Source organism: Hemicordylus capensis, chromosome 5 (genome assembly GCF_027244095.1).
Source record: "Hemicordylus capensis ecotype Gifberg chromosome 5, rHemCap1.1.pri, whole genome shotgun sequence".
NCBI classification, from domain to species: domain Eukaryota; kingdom Metazoa; phylum Chordata; class Lepidosauria; order Squamata; family Cordylidae; genus Hemicordylus; species Hemicordylus capensis.
The window spans coordinates 45,922,040-45,945,866 of record NC_069661.1 but is presented as its reverse complement, the minus strand read 5'-3'; the positions used below and the strand labels follow the sequence as shown (position 1 = coordinate 45,945,866).

Here is a 23,827-nt window from a genome sequence, read left to right as displayed (position 1 = left end):
GTAAAATTAACACTTTTCTATACTATTTTTCAACAAAAAAAAGTTCTTGAAGTGCACAGCAAATGATAATAGAATGGTTCCTTGTCCAAAAGGGGCCCAAAAACTTAAAAACAAGAGAGACACAAGGGAATCACCAACAAACAGTCACTGGAAAAGTCACTGGGCAACATGATGCACAACAGTAGGTCAGCATCAGAAGGGCTATGGATCTGTAGGGAGCTTCAAGCATCCCTATAGCAATACCTAGTTGTTCAACTGAGTGGGCATGGAGGAGGAGTGATTTTTCACTTCCCTCCCCTCCCTCCAAAAGTCCTTTCCACTTGCATAAAGTATGTTCGTGAGGGTAATATAACCCACAGAAACGTATTCCTGCAAGTGGAAAGAGCATTTGGAAGTTGGGGAGAGCCGTGAAAAAAATCACTTCCTGCTCCCCTCCATTCCCACTTGGCTGCACAACTAGTTGTCACTTCACATATTTTTTAAATTTATTTTTATTTATTTGATTTATATACCACCCTTCCTAAAATGGCTCAGGGTGGTTTACATGAAAATCAAACATCCATACAACTATTAACATAAAAAAACATTTGAACAGGATTAAAATTAAAACTAGATATCATTAAAAGCCAAGCTAAAAAGATGAGTCTTTAAGCTCTCCTTAAGGCCTCCAAGGAAGATAATGCTCTTATATCCACAAGGAGCGCATTCCACAACCCAGGAGTGAGTACTGAGAAAGTCTAATCCCTGGTCATCACCAGGTGAACTGGTGGCACTCAAAGACAGACCCCTCCTGATGATCTTAATGACCAGTGTGGATCTTGTAAAGAAAGGCAACCTGGACCTCAGGTAACCAGGACCTAACCCATTTAAGGCTTTAAAAGGCAATAACCAGCACTTTACAATACTTTGCCTGGAAACATATCGACAGCCAGTGCAACTGTTTAAGAACAGGCATAATGTGGTCTCTCCGGGATACCCTGGAGACTAACCTGGCTGCCACATTTTGAACTAATTGACGTATCCAAATTACATACAAAGGCAGCCCAACATAGTGTGCATTGCAGTAGTCCAACCTGAAGGTTATCGGCTGCTGTACCACTGTTTTCAGTTCACTCTCTTGAGTGAATGGGTGGAGTTGTCAAATCAATCACAGCTGGTAAAAAGTGCTCCTGGCCACAGCCTCAACCTGAAGCACCCGGAGTGAGACCTCGGTCCAAGAGCACTCCTAAGCTACGAACCTGTTCTTTCTAGGGGAGTGTAACCTCGCCCAGAACAGGAAGTTCTATCCCATTTTGCTCTCTATGTTGGGAGGCTTCCTGAGAATGCACAGACCTACTTCTGTGCACTTAAAATGCTTTGCCCAATTAGCAGGGGTGACAAAGACTTTACTTTCAGTAAAATAGATGAACGTTGGTGTTTATTAGTAAACATGTCTTTGTCATTAGTGTTATTCGTTAATAACAACATAATTAGTAAATATGCACATTGGAAAATAATGTTACTTTCCAGAATCATAAAATGTTGGCTGACATGATACATAGTGTCTTGGTGACTTTGCGCACCACACTGGGGCTGCTGCGGATGCGCAAGGCAGTCCTGATGCTGTTGAGAACAAGCAGTTGCGTGAGAAGCGCTACTGCAGTTATTTCCATTGCTGTGAATGGAAGTGGTAGTGCCAACTGCACAACAGCTTATTTTCAACAGTGTCATGGCTGTCTTACACTTCCATAGTAGTGCAGCTCCAATCCAGCACCCAGTGTCACCAAGATACCACATATTGGCAATTAACTATGAAATACTGTACTGTAGTTACACCACAATCCATATAAATGTGCTAGGCTCCCTTAAGCAAGTCACTACTTGTCCAATTACATTTCTGTATCTTTCAAACATATTTTCATATGATCCTAAACGTATTGTGACAGTCCATTTCTGACTAGATATCAATTAGTTCACGAGCATCCTAAGTTAAAGCAATTTTCAGCCAAGAAGCATGAGAAAAAATGATGTAATGCATTAGACTTTATAGTATTGCCACCATTAAAAATGGAAGCACTCAGTTTTGAAACAATGGCAATATTAAAGCAAAACAGAAAGTCTACTCATATAACTTTAACATTTTATCATTAGCAGAACATGAAATAAATTTTAGCATCATGCCTTATCCTTAGACTAGGCCAATAACATCCTTAACAATTACATCCTTCCATAATTACTCAGAGGACTCTCTTTTGCCAGACTTATAGTTGGGGGAATTCCTGTTAATATAATTTTTGTTCTTTTGCTGCTGATTTTTAAAAATGCATTTGCTATTGATTTGTTGAGCCTTTTATTCTGATTTTTTTGATGATTTGTTGTTGTTAATAATAGTAACTGCCCTGAGTGTTGATACAGGAAGAAGGGCAGTATAGAAATCTAAATAAATAAATATTTTTGACAAACACAGAATAAACGAAATTATTTTTGCTCTGGACCACAAACTTGCAAAATGCTTTATACTTACAGTGTACAATTAATTAAAAATCTAGTTTTACTGGATTCTTTCTGGTAAGTAATGATTAAGCACTTGATTCTGAAGAAGCGTTTTATCGTAAGAAAACATTATTTATTTACTGCTTCTATTGGCCATCTTTCTACTCAAGGCAACACATGGAGAAAACTATTCACATCAGTTTTATGACACTGAAATACTATATGAAGAACTGGTGGAAGACAGCATCATCAACTCGGTTATTACACAAATTAAGAAACCAACCTACATACCTTTTTCCTTCTCTTTAAGATAAGCAGACACTAAATCGTGCAGGAACATGATCAATTCAGCATCCATAGTTACACATATATGATCTGTGAATTCTGTTACAACACTGCACTCCACCTTTGGCTTATCATTGGCATCTGCAAAGAGAGTATAAAAATCTTTTTGCCACAGTCATGATTACATGCAAGCACACTCAGAAACAGGCGCACTTAATGGCAAATATTAAAAATATTTAAAATGCAGACAAGAGTTCTTTCTCTAAGCTGTTTACAGCATGATCTTGAAGTAAAATTCCTGCCCAATTTCTATTGGGTCTGTAGCTTTAGGTACTTTCTGCCTGGGTCAGGCAAATGCTTGTTTCGAGCCAATACCCAACTACCCTTTGGCATATTTCTCCAAAGAGAAGCTGGCGCTTCTGAGGTCTTTATATCTTTAGCAGTGAAGTTGCTATTAAGCAATTTTCCCACTATACCATCCTTGTTTCGAGGTACTTAGTACCAGACAACTTCCTTCCTTTATTTTTCTACTGCACCAGAGCAGGATATGTAGACATGTACTTAGTAATAGTGGATGCAACAACTTACGTGATCTTCACTAATGATACTGCATTAAAATAATATCCAAGAATCAAGTCTCTTCTTTTATAGGTGTGCATTAACTAGAGAGAACTCTACAACTTTCCCTTCTCCTTTCTTAAGCAGCTTACTACAGCCATCTTGTTTTCCCCTATGTGCACTTAATGCCAGAAAAACACAATTTCTTTTGATATTATTCCAGCCATGCATGCGCTCTGACAAATATTTCCCCATTATGAAACTGAGGGATAGATGAAGTTTGCTGTTTATATGCTATAGATCTTTAATAGATATTTCATCACTGCTTGCAAGATCAGTGGGACTGCAGATCTTATCTTCTGTCCTTTGTATGCAACAATTAGATAAAGCAGCAGATCAATGCTATCAAATAGGATTGGTACTTTGATTAAGCTATTTTTGTGGTATTTTTATTGATGGATTAAGATAACAGTATTACTAAGGCAGTCATTTCTTTTATAGCAACTGAGAAGATCAGAAATTACTTTATTAAATCAAATTAGTAGCTAGAAGACAGCAAGTCTTCTGTTTCACATTTTCTATTATAGACAGTTGGGGAAAGTTAGTTGTGATTTGACTGTAATTGACTAAGTAATACTGTTGTGATTATCAGCTGCCTTAGTAACTGATGCCATTTTATCTTGCATATTACATTATTTTAGTGTGCAAATCCTCATTTACATGGAATATGAGTTAGGCACATATCTTAGAAGAACTAACATATGCTCTTTTACCTTGTAATGAAGGTTCCTGTGGCTCCTGAACATGAATGGATTTGAAGTCTAGCTGCATCCTTGGCAATGCAAAGATAGTTTCAGTCTCGTGATTATAACTGGAACCTCCTCTGAATCCACTTAACAAGCTGGAACTTTTCACTGTTGTGCTATTCTCTGGGTTATTTGCATCAACATTTCGAAGGAGGTTTAACTCTGTAAGGAGAATAGCAAACAGTATTTTTAGTCATCTTGCTTAAAAGCCTTAGGAGTAGTTAAATTATTTCAAATAATCCACAGTAGTTTGATGGTAAGTTCTGCATTGCTACATAGAATTGACTTTTGGACCAGCTTTCCAAAATTACAATTCCATAACAATGATAATTACAATTCCATAGCAAGAGATATAACCCTCATGTCCTCACAGTTCCATGGTTCTCAATTTCTTACTCTCATTTCCAAGAGTTTGTCCCAAAGTGCTATAAACAGACAAGTTACTAGGAGCACATTCTACAACTGCTCACAGAGAGAGCCACGCTCCATGGGATGCAGAATCCATTCAACCATTGCCTCCTCCCTGAGCTTTTGCCCAAAAGCTCTAACCAAGTGTTGAGAGTGTGTGGCCTCTCTCCTCCCTCTAGTCACATGTGCCATAGGCCATGGTAGTAGTGATCTTCACTATTTGTACAATGGGGGTCGCAGGCACCAAGAGGGCTCATTCTGCAGAGAGGGTGAGGAACGGGGGCAGTGGCCCTGGCCACAGCAGCAGGAAGGAGAGAGAGAGAGAAAGCATATCGGGGAGGCAGGAGGATGAGGAGAGGAGTAAGCGAGAAAGCAAGCATAAGTGCAGTGGTGGCTGTGGCAGTACTGGTGGCAAGAAAGAACAAGGGAGGCGGGGGAGCAGAGAGAGAGAGAGAAAGAGGAAGAGAGTGGGCCAGTGTGGTGGCGGAGGCAGCAGTGGTGCTGGGAGGGAGAGAGAAAGGGAAAGAAAGTGTGTGGGGGGAGGGGAGCAAGAGTTTGTGAGGGTCAGTGCAGCAGCTGCAGTGGGAGAGGGAGAGAGAGAGTGCACCTGGAGCAAAAAGAGGAAGGGAAGTAAGGGAGAGAAAACGCCAGTAAGAAAGCATGTGAGGGGCAGGAGGAGGAGTGGACGGACAGAGAAAGTGAGAGAGCAAGAGAGCAATAAGAGGTAGGAAGTGGCAAGCCAGGGGGTCTGTGCAGGCCACACAATGAAGAACAGCGGGTCATGGCATTGCTGAGAATTCCTTGGCAAAGGCTTTTTGTGCTGCCTGGGAGGAGGAGATGGCTGCATAGATTTTGTGTTTTGCTGGAGTCGCTCTGTATGTAAGTCAATGTTTTTTAAAAACAAGGGGGAAACTAATAAGATTATCTGTACACAAAAGTCTAAGAGTTTCCAGGTTTAGTATGATTATGGTCTTCATTTCTCAAAAGTAAGTTTAGAACAAAGTATATACTGTGTGTTGCATGCCCAAACTATCACGATTCCCTTTATTTCAAAGGAATGCCAGTGCCACCAATCAGTTTATAACATCATGTTTAGATTTATAGTGAACTCCCTTCATTAATTCAATACAGATTTACTACAGTTCTTTTAGTGAACAGAATGTGACCGAAAGGAGGCCCACCTGGCTCACTCACTACTCACCTTTCAGCAAGCACTGGAAACCTGGTTCCTCAGGAAGACCTTTGAGGTAGGCTAATACAGGTGTGCTGCTGGTCTGAAAGGTGTTTTCTCTGTTGTTTTCACTCTGTCAAACTGCTGGTTTGCTGGTGGTGTTTTCTCTATCTTTTTATTAATAACTTTTTATTAATACTTCTACATTATAAAACATATATTTAAGTGTTTTAAAATTGGTTTATATTGTTTAATTTTTTCTCTCAGCCACCCAGGGGATGCCCAGGTTGGTTGACTTCACAAGTGCAGGGTATTAAATGTTGCAATAAATAAATACTATCTATATTCTTAGTAGCAAGACGTTGCAAACTATTTGGTTACACAATTAAAACTTTAAACTTGAAGTGGTCTAAATCTATGTAACAACCAGTAACGAGATCCATAAGAGAAGTGTGGTTAGAAGTATAGGCCTCACCTTCATTCCTTGTAGCTGTAACGTAGTTAAACCACTCTTTCACACTTGCAACTCCATGTGGTGGGTTTTCATGACGCCTCCTTGTTATTTTGGTGATTGTAGCCATTGGACTTTCTAGGGCTCCACAGGGCTTTGTGACCATAGTATTGTGACCCAAATGGAAATCTAGTGTTTGCACAACATATGTAGAATGCTCACTAGAACCTGGAGGAATGGGGTGGTTTAAAAAAAAAAAAAGATGGTTATTTTGCTTACTGAGTCTGTAATTATGTTGAATGTAATTTTGATAAAAACTATCAAGTTTACATAAATTATAAATGAATGTATGCAATTACAAAAGAGATGATATCCAGTGCTGGATTTCATTACACATGTTTATCTGGGGGCTGCCAATGATTAGCTTAGTAGTCTGATATCACACACATCAGAAATGCCCCATAGTCTCTTATGAACCCAGATTGCCATAGCTATCACATTAACAGGTTCACCTAGCCTCCAGCAGTCAGTAAATTGCCCCCTTCCATGCATAATGACAAGATGATGATGTGATAGAGGGGTATGAACTCTCTGATATCTTGATTCTATGGCAGCCAAACCTTGGCCCAAGAGCCAGGATATGAAGTTATTCACACAATAACTATATTTATACAGTTATTATAGGTCTGGTATTCAGTCCTTACTTAAGCTCAGGAGATGCACTTCTAAAAAAACTTAAAACAACATTCATTCTGAATACAAGGAAGTCAAAACTTAAGGAGGAAAAGGTCTCCATAAAAGGTTACCCCCTCACCCCCCAAAGTTTAGGTACCTTCTTGCCAAATTTTTTGTGCTTCTGTCCAAAAGGCAATGTTAGGTTCTTCAAGGTGAAATAGAGCCCATGATTTTGAACGAAAATTAGGTCCATGGAAACATGCCAATGTCATGTGATTTCCATGCAAGCTCATAGAACCTCCAAACTGCATTCCATCTTCTGGTAAAGGAGTCTGAAATAAGGATATGTGGCACCCTGATACCACCTTTAAAACACCTGGCCAGTGGCGATGATGTGCTGCATCTAGTACTAGAACATTAAAAAAAATGCAAAGAGTGGTATTAATATGAATATTAACAAAAACAGGCTGCTTATCTGTAACTGGTGATCTTTTGGTGATCCATGTTAACTCACAAAATGGGTCCTGTGCCTGTGCAGGAAGAATTCTTCAGCTTCTCAAGGCGCTCTTGACTCTGTCCACAAGGCATGTCTGTTATTTCCTGCAGTCAGAGCACCTGTTGATCAGTTCCTGAATGACTGCTGTAAGGATCGATGAAATGTGCATGGATGAGAATGATTATCACTGTGGAAATATCCTAGCAGCGAGGAAGGCTGGGTGGGTCTTGTGAGGGAACATGGATCACCAAAAGTTTACCTGTTAGAAATAAACAAACTTTATTTTTAAGGTGATCCATGTTCCCTCACAAAATGGGTGACCGGCAAGCTCACCTGGTGCGTGTGTGTTAGGATGTAGTTACAGCACCTTCTTTAGAACTGCCTGACCAAAGTTGGCCTCCGCCACTGAGTGGATGTCCACAGCATAATGTCTTAAGAAAGGGAGGTCCAAAGACCATGTTGCTGCATTGCAAATGTCCATCATACTTATTCCAGACATGTGAGCTGCTGATGTAGCCATTGCTCTCGTACTGTATGCCTTGACTCTAGATGAAGGCTTAATCCTCTATATGTTGTAGCACATTAAAATTACTTCAGCTAGCCAGTGTGAAAGTCTTTGTCTGGAGATGGGTTGTCCTTTTTTCTTTCTCTTAAAGTAGACAGTTTGTGGGATTTTCTGAAACTTTTTGTTCTTTCCATATAGTCTAGATCCATCTTATTTTTATTTATTATTTCTCTGTGTAAACCACCCTGAGCCATTTTTGGAAGGGCGGTATAGAAATTGAATAAATAGATAGATAGATAGATAGATAGATAGATTGATTGATTGATTGATTGATAGATCTTCTGACATTCATAGTGTGCACTGAGCTCTCCAGAGTAGATGGATTCATGAAGAAAGAAGATAATATTATGTCTTGGTTTATATGAAACTCCAAGACAACCTTAGGTTTAAAGGTTGGATTTGTCATCATAACAACTTTGTCTGGAAAGAACTTTGTGTAGGGTGAGTCAATCTTAAGAATGGTTAATTCACTAACTCTCCTTGCTGACGTTATGGCCACTAAGAAAGCGGTCTTTAAGGAGAGTAATTTAAGTGAGGTAGAGGCTATTGGTTCAAAGGGCTGCTCTGTTAGTGTAGAAAGGACCAACAAAAGGCTCCAGGATTCAATAGGCTCTCTAACTAGAGGGAAATTGATCCCTTTCATGAACTTTTTGATCCCTTTCACAAACTTTTTCAAATCAGGATGAGAGAAAAGAGACCGTGAACTGAACCCAGATGTCTTGCTGAGAGTGCAACCATATGGATTTTTATGGACCCAAATCGACAGGCTGGAGTTCTTTAGACTAATTAAGTATAAAAGAACCTGGGATCCTAACTTTGTAGGGATCAAATCCTTCGTCGTCACATACTGCGACTTAAAAGCCCCGAGCCATTTTTGGAAGGGCGGTATATAAATCAAATAAATAAATAAAATAAATAGTGTGTGAATCTCTTCAGTTTGATGGTTTGACTGGTTGTTTCGATGGAACGTTTTGGCCATTTGTGTTTCATTTCTAACTCGAAACAGAATGCAAAATCCATTTTGTGCACATCCCTACTCTTCTTGTAGTGTAGGAGTTTTGTGGGTGTATTTTATCCCTGTGGTGATAAACTCATGCATCTGATGTTATGCAGTGCCATGCTTTGGAAAAGTGAGTGAGCCTGATGTCTGAAGAAGTTTATAAACAAGAAAAGCAGTTACCAACCAAGGGGTCAAAGATTTTGTTTTGTCCGATTCGTTCTTTGTTGTTTTTGTTTCTAAGCATAGGGCTTTTTAAGGTTGTACCTGAGAGATCTTCTGTAGTCTCTACAATCAGACTGCTTGTACTGAAATTTTTGTCTAGTGTAACCTTTGCATTTCTGGGAGTAGGAATGTTGGGATTGAGTAGAAGTAAATGTCTTTGTAGTGTAATGTGACATCTTCCTTTTCTCCATAGTCTCATCAGTCTGTAAACTGAAAAGACCCTCTCCATCGTATGACAAATTTTCAATCTTGTCCACATCTTTATGGAGATTGATCGAAGCCACACATCATCTTAGGGACACTATACCCACAATGAAATGGGACTCTGTTTTCATTAGGTGTTTAGCTGTGCTCAGATGTTGTCTTGTGACATCAGCTGACTTGGCTAACAAGCTTTAAATTTATCTCGAACACCTTCTGGTACATTTTTTAAATCATCTATGAAATTATCCCCAGTAGAATAATTGTATTTGGCCATGCAGGCCATGTAGTTGGCTATCTTAATAGGTAGACATCATGCTGAATGGAACCTATGGTAGGGATATGCACGAACCAGTTTGGCACCTTCTTAGGGAAGTGCCAATCCGCCTCGGGATTGCATCAGATGCATGGTGTTGCTGCTTTTCTGGGTGCGGCACTCACTCTACCAAAGGCTATGCATAACTGTGGCACTGTTCCCTGCAGCCTGCATGCAGTGTCAGCATGAATATGACCACCACACATACTGCCCATGGCACAATCCACCACCAAGGAGTTTGGTGGTGGATGCTTGAAAAGAAAAGGGCATGATTCTTCCTGAATGCTATAGAAGCATTCCAATTTTTTGGAAGTTGAGATAGAGGTTGATGGGGTCTCTCAAGCCAATTTAGCTGAGTTTGTCCGAACTGGTAACACAGGTAGTGATGCTGGTTGTGCAGAAGAAGAACAAGACACGAAGTCACAGACTGGATCTTTCACTTCTTGGGTTGGAGATTTCAATTCTAAACTCAGAATTTTAGCCATTTCTGCCACTTTGATACTGTAGTATTTTGTTTCTTCTGTAGGTGAGTTAGATGGCTGGTTGGGTACATTTTTGTCTGGTGACAGTTGTGAGGGATTTTCTGCTTGGGCAGAACCCTCATCAGAATTGGTGGATGAATAATAATACTCACCTGAATTTTCCTTTTCCTTATCAAAGGATTTTTCCGAAGGTGCTGGAGAATGATAAATGATTTCCACATCAGGGATTTTACAGTGAGTTTGACCATCTCCTTGAGTAGTTTTGTTCACAGGAGATTGCAGTTGAGCTGGTACTGAAGGTCTTTTAAAAGAAGTCCTTGTTTGGGCTTTTTGGTTGTCTAGGGTCTTTCAGGTTACCACTATTTTTAGGGGTTTCTTTTAGATTCCTGGATTTCCACAATTTGTATTCCTCAAAGTCATAAGGGAGCCCAAGTGATGGAGAACAATTGGAATCCCTGAACTGTCTAAAGCCACATACATAGCCAGGGCCTAGTGCCCCTGGTTAACTCCAATAATCCACTGGGTGTCCCATGGACAAATAGGTTGGAACTGATTAGTAGTATCTTTCTCTCCAACAAAATGTTGGTGTATATGAGGGAGAGGACATAGGTGTCACTCTAGCTGGAGATGCTGAAGGATTTTTTGGGATAGGAGTTGCTTCCATTTCTTCATCTCTGTCTAAACTGTGCATTGAGAAACCTCTGAAGGTGGATCCCGATCGGGTGGATTGTGTAGAACCAATCAATGACTCCAAGTTCTTTGAAGTAGTCTTATCTGGCACAAGTACAGCTGTGGAGGCTTCTTTAGAAGATTGAATTAGAAACTTGAATTTTAAATTCAAGTTTAAACTTGAATTGAAAACTTTTAAACTTGAATTAGAATCTTCGTCCTGGTCAGAACTGGTTGGGGAAGTCTCAAGCAAGAATTGAGAATGATAGAAGAATGATAGGTGAGGTGCCTGCAACATCCTGTTGTGAGGTTGCCTGTGTCTTTGGATTGAATGAGACAAACTTGGGACGAGGATTGCCAACGTTGGTGTCGATGCAATCGTCAATATTGAAAGCAGTGCACTATATGTTGGGGTGGTCAATATCAGGGTCGGTGTCAAAGTTGTACCCAATACCGACGATGACACTGATGTTTGAGGGGATAGTTACATTCTTTTGAGGATTTGTTGGAAAGACTTGAACGGCAGAGAATGAGGGGGTATGCAAAGATTTCCCTGAACTTGCCATTAGTGTCATAGTCAGTGCAGTAGTTTATTTTGGAGACGTGGAATCAAGATTGTCCCTCTATGTTTTTTTGGTTGTCTATGTCAAATTACATCTGTGCTTCAACCCTGAGTGGTTAGAAGAATCATCCCTCTGGTGCTTCAGTTTTTTATGAAGTCAGTGATGCCTGTCTTTGCTGACATCTTTGGGCCCCTTAAACATCAACTCCGAGCGCTCTTTCTCTGAGCGGTGGGTCTGAGATTCTCCCCTTGGTGAACACTCTGATGTTGACCTTGATCCCGAAAGTTGACTATTGACAGACATCAAAAATGTCAAAATCGAAGGCAGTGGTGACCACAGCATCATTGTTGGATATCTTAACACGTTTTCATATAAAGCCGCTCTAAGTCAGAGTCGCCTGCTTTTTCTTCTTTGTTTCAAGAATGACAAACAAATCTTGCAGGCTCTAACATTATGATGTTCACCCAAATTAAACACCAATCATGCCTATCTGAGGAGGGAAGAATCTATCTATAAGAAGTACATTTAAAAAACGTTTTTTCACCATCCATTAGTACCAATCCTAATTACAATCCAAAAGAGAAAAGTTGAACTGTCAGAGTCCAAAAACCAGGGTAAAGATATACCAATAATCTCTCACAAGAACAGAGTTCAATTAAGGATGACGATGACAAATATTTATATACCACTCTTCAACCAAAGTTCTCAAAGCGGTTTACATAGATGATGATGACAGTAATAATAATAAAAATAAGTAAGATGGTCCCCTGTCCCCAAAAGGCTAACAATCTAAAAAGAAACATAAGGCAGATGCCAGCAACAGCCACTGGAGGGATGCTATGCTGGGGTTGGATAGGGCCAGTTGCTCTCCCCAGACTTAATATAAGAGAATCACCATTTTTAAAAAGTATGATTCTCTTATATCAAGCAAGAGGAAAGCAAATGACCCTATGCAACCCCAGCACAGTGAATCCTTCATGAGGTGAACAACGCGATTTCTGATAAGGAACTGAGAAACGGGCACTCTAATGCCGAAAATAATGGTTGTGTCTCGTGCACGGTGGACGGAGTCAAGAGCACCTTGAGGAGCCAAAGAATTATTCAGAGGGGGTTACTATGCAGGTGCTGAACTCATTTTGTGAGGGAACATGGATCACCTTAAAGATCTGTGAGATTAATATGAGCTTTAGAGAAGCAAATGATATATACGGTCTAAAGCTCATGTCTAGAAATCTGAACAAATATTTAATTAATGCACATCCAGCTCTTCTGAAGTCAGTCAACCCTGAAGGTAGGTTTTTGGGAGAGGGAGGAGCATAATTGGCAAGGAATGTTTCTTGTGGCTGTCAGCTCCAAATGCAGCTCTTAGACAACGTAATACAGAGTATAGAATTGGTTGCAAACTTGTAAAATGTTTGCCTACCTTTTCTGCCTTACAATGTGGTTGCAGATATAGATAGGTGTTTAGAAGTGTTTTTTGCTTCCAAACTCCATTTGTCTGGGTAACAGAAAACAAGTCTTCACCTCAGAGGACTTCTGCCTTAATACTGTGATATTTCACAGTGGGATACCCCATTCTTTGAATGTTGGCATGCCAAGTTAATGTATATGGAGATGCATGTGTTTCAAAGTTAAATGTTCAAAAGAGCTATGGTAAAATTGTTCACAAATATGACTAAGTCTGAAATGTAACTTTAAATGCAATCTGTAGCACAAAAATTTAATTAAACCATATACATACATTGCTGATGTGAGCTTTTCTCTACAATATTGACCACAGTCTTTGGAGGAACATAAGGAACAGGTCCCCATGTGGACAAAGCTCTCTTGCTGGTATCAAACTGCTGAGTAAAAAATTCCTGGAGTTTCATTCCTATTTTAATGAGGTCTGGAGTCGTTGATCTTGAGATCATTACTTGAAAGATATCCCACTTTAAGTCTCCATGGACAAATATCTCACTAGAATATACAAACAGGTATATCATCCATGAGGTCTTCATTTTAATTAAAAAAATTAGTTGGTTTGAAGTCATATGTGCAGTTGCCTAAACTACTAAATATATCAAGAAATCTTACCTTTTATCAGTAATGCTGGAATCCAAAGTATTATACAGATTAACTTTCCATTCATCCTGTAGCTTGAGATCTGCATTACTAAAAATGCCCATTAGAATACTGGACCCCATATAGTCAACACGTGCTTCAGTAGAGCCCATGGTAATCTGAATTTTGTGACTTGGCTGCTGGTTAGGATGTTCAGAAATATGAGCTGGAAAACAATTTATTCATCAGTTTATTTGCAAAGGGACCAAAAGTAGTAGTATTACTTTGATCTCTTTATGCCAACTTCCACATCCAAAAAGATGAAAAAAGTCTGTAATCCAGACTCAGAATAGTCTCCTTCACTCAATGCTCTGAGGATCTTAGGCTAGTAGCCTTCACTTACAGTGCGTAGTTTGAATTGCTTGAGCAATCTGCAGCTTTTTGTTCTGTATGCAGTCTTCTGCAGTACTTCCACTTGAAGCTTACTGTGGTGTTGGTTAGCTGAGCTGCTTTGTCTGACCTGTGTGAGGCTTTTCAGTATTCAGTCCTGCTTTTTGTATATTTCAGTTCTAGGATTCCCATATCAACACTTCACGGTTTAAAATAGAATGGGCATGCAAATACGCAATCTTCTCAAAAGCTGCCCCACAACTATGGGACAACTCACACCTGGTGATTGCCAACATATTTCCCGAGACAGTGCAAGATATGTGCCTAAAATATCATTCTAGCAGCCATGCCAGTAAAAGTAACATAATTATTTAACAATTTAGAGTTTTTCATCTCTTAAAATGCCTTTGGAACAGAATGTAGTAGGATTTCAAATACTGCTACTACTAAGCATTATCTAACATATTTCAAGCAAAATATGAGAGCCAGTGTGGTGTAGTGGTTAGAGTGTTGGACTAGGACTGGAGAGATGCGAGTTCAAATCCTCGTTCAGCCATGAAACTCACTGGGTGACTCTGGGCCAGTCACTTATCTCTCAGCCTAACCTGCCTCACAGAGTTGTTGTGAGGATAAACATAACCATGTACACTGCTCTAGGCTCCTCAGAGGAAGAGAAGGATATAAATGTAAAAACAACAATAATAAAGTGTTCAAAATACTTCACATCTATTGTCTAATCCTTATAATGGTTTGTATAGCAGACCAGTATTTGTATCCCTCAATTAGTTTAACCTATTCCATGTGCCGCTAGTATCTGACAGGTTTGATTTGATTTAAATAATATCAATTTAAATCATAGCAATAGCAATAGCACTTACATTTATATACCGCTCTATAGCCGGAGCTCTCTAAGCGGTTTACAATGATTTAGCATATTGCCCCCAACATTCTGGGTACTCATTTTACCGACCTCCGAAGGATGGAAGGCTGAGTCAACCTTAAATCACTAGTCAGAATGATTCTATTTAAACATTTTCTAGTAAAAGTACATTCTTGTTGACTAATAACTGCCCCTGGTTGACTAATAACTGCCCCTGGTGGCGCAGTGGTAAAACTGCCGCCCTGTAACCAGAAGGTTGCAAGTTCAATGCTGACCAGGGGCTCAAGGTTGACTCAGCCTTCCATCCTTCCGAGGTCGGTAAAATGAGTACCCAGAATGTTGGGGGCAATATGCTAAAATCATTGTAAACCGCTTAGAGAGCTCCGGCTATAGAGCGGTATATAAATGTAAGTGCTATTGCTATTGCTATTGCTAATATAACTTTAATGCATATTCTGGGATAGATGCAAGTTTCATTTTTAGAAGTTAGGTACACATGATAATAGGTGCACACATCTCATAATTTTAATGTATTTTAAGTTTTAATATTTTTAATGTTGGGCTTTAAATGATTTTAATTGTTTAATTGATTTACATTTAAATGATTTTAATTGTAAACTGCCCAGAGACGCAAGCTTTGGGTGGTATAGAAATATGTTAAATAAATAAATAAAAATAAAAATTCAATAAATAATGCTGTTTCATTTAGGCAACCAGGCCTTGCATTTCTTTATTGCACTGTTTCCATTTCACACACATGCCTGTCTTATCCACAGCTACAGGGACTTCATTAAAATATTCCCAAATGGGGTCTCTTTTATGGGCTGCTTCCATGATAGGTACTTCCCTTCTACAATGAAGAATACACCCTCAAAAAGGACTGCATGGATATATTCTGTTCACTTCTGGTTTCACTTTCTATTCCCCTCCCCTATCGCTTGCATTTAAATCCAGACTCCTCCTTCTTGCTCAGATCTACTCCATCCCCCCAAAGCCTCTATTCATTCATTGGCCTTCTTTAGCCCAATTTAGACATTATGCTGAATGAGTGTACAGATATCTATACATTTGTATACACATGTTTATGTGAATGACTTTACCCATGTTCATTTTAAAAGTGAAGCTGCATATAGGCCTTTCAAATGCATGGTACAGCTAGGAAGTGTACTTCTGTACACGCATTCAACATAACTTGTTAATGACTGTACCTGTGTACACTATACACTCGTTCTATAAGTGTTGAACATTATGTGTGAATAAGCCTAATGTCTTTGCACGTTGGGGGGGGGGGGCGGCGCGCACAAGGGCTTGACTCTGTGTGTGTATGTGTGTGTGTGTGTGTGTGCGCTGCGCTGCTTGTACACCACCTGCAGAATAGGATTGATCAGGTCTGTTATCTCTCATCCCCATATACTGCTGTTAACATGTTCATAGAATATAATTAGAAGCTATGATTAACATTCATGGTGTCATCTTTGACCTAGGTTCTTTTTTATGAATAATTTAAACAAAATCTAATTTAAATCCAAAAAATCCAATTTAAATAGAAAAAAAAATCAAATTTTCTTGATTAAAAAAAATCATTGGTTTTTAAAATCAATCTTGGTATTTGATGTAATTTAGTCTGCACCTTACATTTGTATCGAATGCCTAGCATACAAGGGAATTAACAGCTAATGGGTGAACACGTGCATTTGATATTTTCCCTACTCACCAAAAGTGAAATGTGCTATAGAAATAAGCTCTCAAGATCTGAATAGCAAACTAGGAGCCAGTAAGCACTGAGCAAAAAGGAGATTAAACTGGGAACAAGGCAGCCAAGCTCATGCCAACTCTCCTATTGAAATCCACAGGGTTTGTGCTTATTAGTGGCTGGATCATGCCAGTTTGAGATATAGATATATTTAGGGATGGAATAACTTGTATTAACCCATGGAAAGGAGTGTGAGAGAATCAAAATGAAAAGTATCTACTTTAACACACATGGATGACATTTTTCCTGGGTTTGAATACTGAAACATGCTGACAAATAAACTGCAGTCTTTCCAACTTACCCACCATCTCCAGGGTATTAACATCTATGGTACCTCCAACCACTCCTCCTCTTGAATCCAAATGTGATCTCCCTAGACCAACTGACATGCTAATTTCCCGATCCCTGCTACTGCCCACAGATAAACGACCCTGGCTTTTCAAGCCACTAGTAGTCCACCTGAAATGGAAGAAAATAAAAAGTATGTATTCTAGCAATTGTGTCTTTCATATGCCAAAAATACAAGTTGTAAGGATTGACCATCAACAGTAAAGGATCCAGCAGTCAAGAAATACACCACAGACTAGCACTTGGTAGGGTTGCAATGAAGACCTTGGAAAGGATATTTAGATGTTGTGACATGTCTATACCTACTACAAAGATTAGAATCGTTTGGACAATGGTTTTTCCTGTGATATTCTATGGATGTGAAAGCTGGACTGTGAAGAAGCAAGATAGAAAAAGTATTGACGCTTCTGAACTTTGGCGCTGGAGAAGACTTTTGGGGATACCACGGACAGCCAGGAAAACAAATTTTCACTCGCGGCACAAAAGGCCAGGCTCAAACTATCATACTTCGGAGGACACATTATGCGAAAACCCAGCTCCCTTGAGAAGTCCATAATGCTGGGAAAGGTTGAAGGAAAGAGAAGAAGAGAATGACCAGCAGCAAGGTGGATGGACTCGATTACGACAGCAATGAATGCACTATTGAGAGACCTTAAAGGCCAAGCTGAAGACAGATCAACCTGAAGACAATCTATGTGGTTGCTAAAAGTCAGCACCGACTTGACTGCACTCAATCAATCAATCAATCAATCAATCAATCAAAAGAGCACTTAAACCTATACAAATAGTTATTTAAGTGCTACTTAGTGAAATATACATAATTTATATCATCATTTGGACAAAACAAAACAAAAAGACTTGAGAAAAGTTGAGACACAACCTTTCAAATTTAGAAAGGAAAAGTTGCAAACCTATCTTTTCATCTGTGCTCATTTGTTTTTACTTAAATGAGGATGGTGTGTCACACCAAAACGTCTTATGGTTTTATGTTTACCAACTTTTAGTTTTTCTTTGTGCAATAAAAGGTCTTTTTGTTGAGAGTTTACTCACAGAGATCAGAAACCAAATTTTGATCAATCAACCAACAGATTTACTTACGTAGTGTTTCCCATAACGTTGCTCATATTCATTTGGACATTTAATTGTTTCAAGTTAATAGCAAATACAACCAGTGTTTCCCATGGCGTCACTTGCTGGCTTCCAGCTTTGTTTGATTTATTAAATGGAGTTGATGTTTTTGAGACTGCATCTAGAACAAAACATAATCATGCATTGTAGAAGTAAATTTTAAAAAGATTCATTACTTATGTGCCAATTAAAATGTTACTGCCACCATGTGGATTTGCTGAAAGATGCTTTTGTATGGTGGTGAATCTGTAAAGAGATACTTTCTTTTTAAATCTATTTACTATAGATCTGAGATGTGTGGACTCATTTCTCAATTATTTCTGCAAGGCAGTTATCCTATTTGAATCAGTCCTTATGCACTAGTAAGTCACAACTAGTATGCTAAAAATCAGAAGGAAATAGACCAAGAACCAAAGAAGCTATATGTGAATCTTAAGCTTGTGACAATATTCTCACACTGCAGTTGGGAAAAAAATACTCCTAGTCTGTGTTCTTTGTTTTATTTACAGAGCTGCTTCTTCTCGTGTCTACAAAAGAACTTTGAGTTACGGAGGAGATATTCAGTTGCCCTTTAGAATTAATGAGCAGCAGGGGTGTGCACAAAACCAGGTTGCTGAGTTTAGTTAGAGTCCAGACCAGACCCCAACCACACACACACACCCTGTTGAGTTTGGTTCGGGGGGGGGGGAGGTTCGCAAACTGGGGTGTTTTTTTGTAAGTTAAAAAAATTAAATTTTACTCACTACCACCCGGTCGTAGCTGACCCAGTTTGGTTCGAGTCCGAAGTGGACTCGAACCTGACTGGGTCAGTTCAGCCCAGCACCCCCTTGAACCCTCCCAGTTTGGTCTGGGGGAGAGGTTCGCGAGTATTAGTATTAGTATTTTTTTAAGTCTGTAAGTGACTTACCCCCCTTCAGGGGAGTTCCTTGAGGCAGCGGGGGTGGGGTCTGTGGAGGTTCCCCCTCCCCCTGCCAGACTCCATTATCACCACCTCTGTCTTGTTTGGCCGGTTTTTTGGCCCATTTGGCCCTTTGAACCTCGGCACAGCAGCCATTTTGGACGCCGTCACGCCTGTGCAATTGTCCTCTGAAAAGCCTGGCATGACCCAGGCCTCTCAGAGGCCAATTGCGCAGGGACGGTGGTGTCCAAAATGGCTGCTGCACCAGGGTTCGAAGGCCCGAACAACCAGCTGGACGGGCTGGGAATGTTTGGTCCGGCGTTGGACCAAACAGGGGGTGGTTCGGTTCAATCATGAACCGTCGAACCAAACTGGCTCGACTAAGAACCTCTTGAACGTCGAGCTGGTTTGCACACCCCTACCTGGTCCAGGGGCTTATATTTGGCCATGGTGGGGCATGTCTCCAGAAATTTGCCCTCTCTCACTGCTGGCCTCCATTTATGTGCAAATTGCCTGGTTCGGGTGGTCTTCGGCCCATTCCGGGCTAGTCCTCCTTTGCAGTGGCCATTTTGGAGGCCACTGCACGTCTAATGGGCCTCTGTGTGGCCTGGTTTTTATATATATATATATATACACACACACACACATATATACACACACACACACATATATACACACACACACACATATATACACACACACACATACACACACACACACACACATATACATGTATGTATATAAATTAACCAGGTTACACACACACACACACACGCTTGCAAACTCCTCACCCCCGGCCAGGGGGGTTCAGGCCAACAGCAAACCTAACTGGGGGGAGGCGGGGTTCAGTTCGATATCGGACCAAACAGGTTCAAAGTCGAACCTGTTCTCACATCCCTAATGAGCAGAGTTTGCCATTCATTACAACACACAGTTTGGTATCACAGGACCAGAAAATGTTTCCAAAATGTTTCCAGTGCAGTAGCAGTCCAACCATGTTTACCCTAGTACAGTAAATAGACATGTCCTTTCCATGACAAATTATGGATTACTGAAGATGTTTTTATGAACTATGCAAGTGAGCAGATAGCTGGCAATGCTGAAAGGTAGTCTATTAATTTAAACAGTAAAAGTTTAACAAAAGTTATCTTCTTGCCTCTCAGGGGAACAGAAGAATCTGACACGCTCCTGGATCTTGAAACAGCTGGAGATTTTAAGCTATGAGTGGCTGTTCCCGGTGACATATTACTGTTTGCACTGTGTTCATTAAAAACATTAGGTGACTGAGCCATGTGTGTAAATGAAGCAGACTGGCTTGGCTGCTCCCAGGTCCTACAGTATGCTTTTCGAGATGATTCAGGAGACATGTGCTGGTTCACTCCTTCAATAGAATCTGGTGTCCCAGGGCCAGATGTTACTGAAAAACAAATCAAGAAAGGCTTTTCATTTTGGTTGGTATTGCATGGCAGAGTACAGTTAGCTAAGCACGAATAAAATATTTTTGTAGCAGTCTTGATTATTTTTGCTGCATCGCCCAGCTGCCCTTGTGTCAGTGCTGAGTGGCGAGTTAGGGCCGCCGCCATCAGCAGGCTACCTGGAGCACTTGCCCCACAGTCTAATACCTCCTGGTGGTGGGGCCCAGGAATTTAGATGTCATAATTCCTGGGTTTCCGAAGTGCACAGACCAATAAAATAGCATCCTTGCTCTAAAGCGATGATGCCCCTTTTGTGGTGGCTCAGCTCACTGCAGTGCACACAGAGAGCTGGGCTGCCAAATAGTGCTAGATGTAACCGACACTAAAAAAAAATACATGGTCTCAGTGGCTGGTCACTTCTCCTCATTCAGAAGTCCCTTTCCAAACAGCTTCATTGCCTTCTATTGCACTACCCACATTCACCATAGTCCTTTTTCCTCCTCTCACACTACAAAAAAACTTCCCCCATGCCAACTAACCATCAGTGATCTTTACTATTTTTAGAGCTGGGGCTGCAGCTGCTGAGAGGGCTCATTCTGTGGAGGGGGGTGGGAGAGAAGGCAGTGACCCTGGCCGCAGCAGCAGGGGGAAGAGAGGGAGGGAGGGAGGGAGAGAGAGACAGACAGACAGCACAGGTGGTGACAGGAGGAGGGGAGCACTGCATCAGTGCGGTGGCTGCAGCAGAGCAGGAGACAGACAGCATGCATGCATGGTGACAGGAGGAGGGGAACGAGAGAGTGCAAGTGTGGTGGTTGTAGTGGCAGGGAGGGAGGGAGACTATGCATGATGACAAGAGGAAGAAGACAGAGAGAAGGAGAGAAAGCACACACGGGAGGAGAGAGTGTGTGAGTGTGAGTTAAATGCGCACTGTGGCTGAGGGCTGTAGATGCTGCATGAGTGGGGGAGAGGTAAGCCAAGGGCCATCACTAAAATTCATGTGGGCTGTGCAGTGAACAACACTGCTACCAATTATTTGCAGAAAAATATGAACAAGGTAAGTCATGGAAGAGAAAGCTTTCTTTATAGGGCAATAAGGACATTTTTCACTGCAAACTCACGGGATAGCACTCTGAGATCTGTTCAAGTGCTTACTTACCTGGCAAATTTATGGTTTGGTCACCCAGGAAAAGGCGTCTTGCAATACTCCTCCTGTACCAGGCTCTGGGAAAAGCTAAAATCTCACTTAGTCTCCTCATGTCATATTTAAAAGAAGCAGACCCTATATCACAAACGGCTAAAAAAAACAGATGTAATCAGGGTTATGAAAAGATACATTATATTTTACCTTTCACATGGTTATTTAACTTACGTCTTAACATAACTGATACATGTTAATAGGGTCAATGATTTACAGATTATAACACAAAGTATTTGGAAATGTAAACAGACAAGCCACACTTTGGATAGGTTCAGACAGCTAACTAGACCATGGTTTCTTCACTCATGAACACAGCCTGCCTCCACATATTCCTTCCTCCACCCTCCCCATACCTCTCTGACTCCATCATGAGCTTCTGATGTTGACACTGTCTTTTGTTCAACTACAGATCCATAGTACGTAGAACCCTGAGCCAGGGTTTAACAAACCATGATTATCAAGAGTTTAATCCAGTTTCATGTGCTGGTTCAACAGTGGTTTCTAAACCACAGTTAAAGCACAGTTCCAAATTTGGATGAAGGTACAAAGCTGTGATATAAACAAACTACAATGCTGATGGACCCAAGAGAGGAGGAGGAGGGGCTTATCAGAGGCTTATCATCTACCTTTACAATACAGCTTATTCTCCATGTCAAAATCAGAGTTAATTCAAATTTGGAACTGCTCAGGAGAAACTAGGTCATGTCTGAATTGTCAGCAGAATCACTGAAGGATAGAATGTTTGTATTTGAACACAAGCAGTGTAGTATGTGCTGTGCAGATAACATCTGATAAGTTTTACAAGCAAACAACAAAGTATTGGTTGTTTGCAACCGTTTAATCTCTGTTAACTATGTTTAGTGCAATTAATTTTTAACCGATGTCCAGCTACTGGAGCCTCATTGCATTTTTATCATTTTAAAAATATATATTTATTCATGAGACCATTTGTTTTTGTTTGTAAACTGATAATTACTATCTCCCCATCCCGACTACAGCATCAAGCATAGGAAACTGTGTACAGGACACTACAGACCACAAAACACAACAACCACACATTGGACACGTAGGCTGTGTTAGTTCAGACACAACTCAAGTCAGAGCCATATTTTCAAAAATTACTGTGATGACATGAATGATAAGATTTTTATTTGGTGATAATTAATTTAATCTAGAATATAACACTAGACCTGCTCCATATACTCTTAAATGAGCATAACAGAGCAAGATCATCATTATAAAAGAATGCCTTAGTCTGACAACAAAATATGCAATTGAGGATTAACGATGGATTAGCATTAAACGAGACTGATAAGTACCAGATATGTTTATTAGTGTAGTGTCCATCTTGCTTGCAGATTTACTTGCAGATTGACTTTCAAAAAAGGAAGCACCTCCTGAACGCCTTATTCTTGACAAGCTAACTTTAACAAATTCAAGATTGATACTCAATGAATCTTTACGACCCGTTACAGATGCGGGTTCTTCATCTACGTTTCCTGAAACCACAAGGCACAATTCAGATGATTTCACTGAATTTGAGGAGCCCAGTATTACAGATATAGTGCTCATGCCAAAATTACAACCTTTTATAGATTCTAAACATACAAATTAGGAAAGAACTGTATTGCATATAGTACATTAGGGACGAGTGTTGATTTATTTAAGGGACTTGATGATATCCCACCTCCATAAAATGTGAATTCAGAGGAAACTGTTTTTTTACTATACATTTACACATATAATCATGTTTTGCCTGGCAGAAGCAAAAAAACTAAAACACCTTATGCTGTATGTACCCTTTGGAACAGACACATTTAAAAGCATAGCAATAACTAACATTTGTGAACTTGACATTCAGTATTTACCTAAGGATCCTGATCCAGATGACAGTCCAGCCACACTGGATTTTTGCTTTCCTGCTCCATATGGATGAAACACATACAGGGAGAAATCAGACATGCAGGCTGTGAAGCTCAGACCTGAAGAACTGCTGTTAGATCCAGTCAAATCTGACTGGCTACTACTATGCCGTGTTCGCCCAAAAGCACTGGCCAAGCCAGGTGATGAACCTAGAGCATGGGAAAAAACAAAGCCAAGTTAATGAAATTAGATTTTTGTATTCTAGCACAACCTCTTTTGATTATTCCCTTTGGAAGAGCAAATTTTAGGACACAAATTTGTAGGGATAAATTATTGTCTCCCAATTATGGATTTATTTGGGATAGAGACTTGCCATACTCTAAATCTGTATACCTTCTGAAAGCACTCTAAAAGTAGTATCTTTTTGGAATGGCTTCATTGCCTGGTGTTGTCACCTTGGGAAGCGTGACTTTGCCTGAGGTCCAAATTGAGACTGTAAGCAAGCAAAACATCCAGTGGAAAATGCTGGAAGTCAGATGTCACAGTAAATCCCAGTTTAGTCTAAACTGGG

At 40.2% G+C, this 23,827-nt stretch overlaps 1 protein-coding gene across 12 annotated transcripts in view; it reads right to left on the bottom strand.

Moving 5' to 3' along the window:
* Nucleotides 1-23,827, bottom strand: part of BLTP1 (bridge-like lipid transfer protein family member 1) — a 201,468-nt gene that overhangs the window by 2,096 nt on the left and 175,545 nt on the right. For all 12 annotated transcript variants that reach the window (XM_053253722.1, XM_053253721.1, XM_053253726.1 and 9 more), the window contains 12 exons: nucleotides 23,262-23,465; nucleotides 22,713-22,892; nucleotides 21,352-21,489; nucleotides 19,937-20,197; nucleotides 17,853-18,003; nucleotides 16,708-16,865; nucleotides 13,417-13,609; nucleotides 13,082-13,299; nucleotides 6,984-7,235; nucleotides 6,176-6,379; nucleotides 4,089-4,283; nucleotides 2,764-2,898 (listed from right to left, as the gene is read on the bottom strand). In XM_053253722.1, the coding sequence (XP_053109697.1) occupies nucleotides 2,764-2,898; nucleotides 4,089-4,283; nucleotides 6,176-6,379; nucleotides 6,984-7,235; nucleotides 13,082-13,299; nucleotides 13,417-13,609; nucleotides 16,708-16,865; nucleotides 17,853-18,003; nucleotides 19,937-20,197; nucleotides 21,352-21,489; nucleotides 22,713-22,892; nucleotides 23,262-23,465 (2,289 nt within the window). The remainder of the gene's footprint in view (nucleotides 1-2,763; nucleotides 2,899-4,088; nucleotides 4,284-6,175; nucleotides 6,380-6,983; nucleotides 7,236-13,081; nucleotides 13,300-13,416; nucleotides 13,610-16,707; nucleotides 16,866-17,852; nucleotides 18,004-19,936; nucleotides 20,198-21,351; nucleotides 21,490-22,712; nucleotides 22,893-23,261; nucleotides 23,466-23,827) is intronic.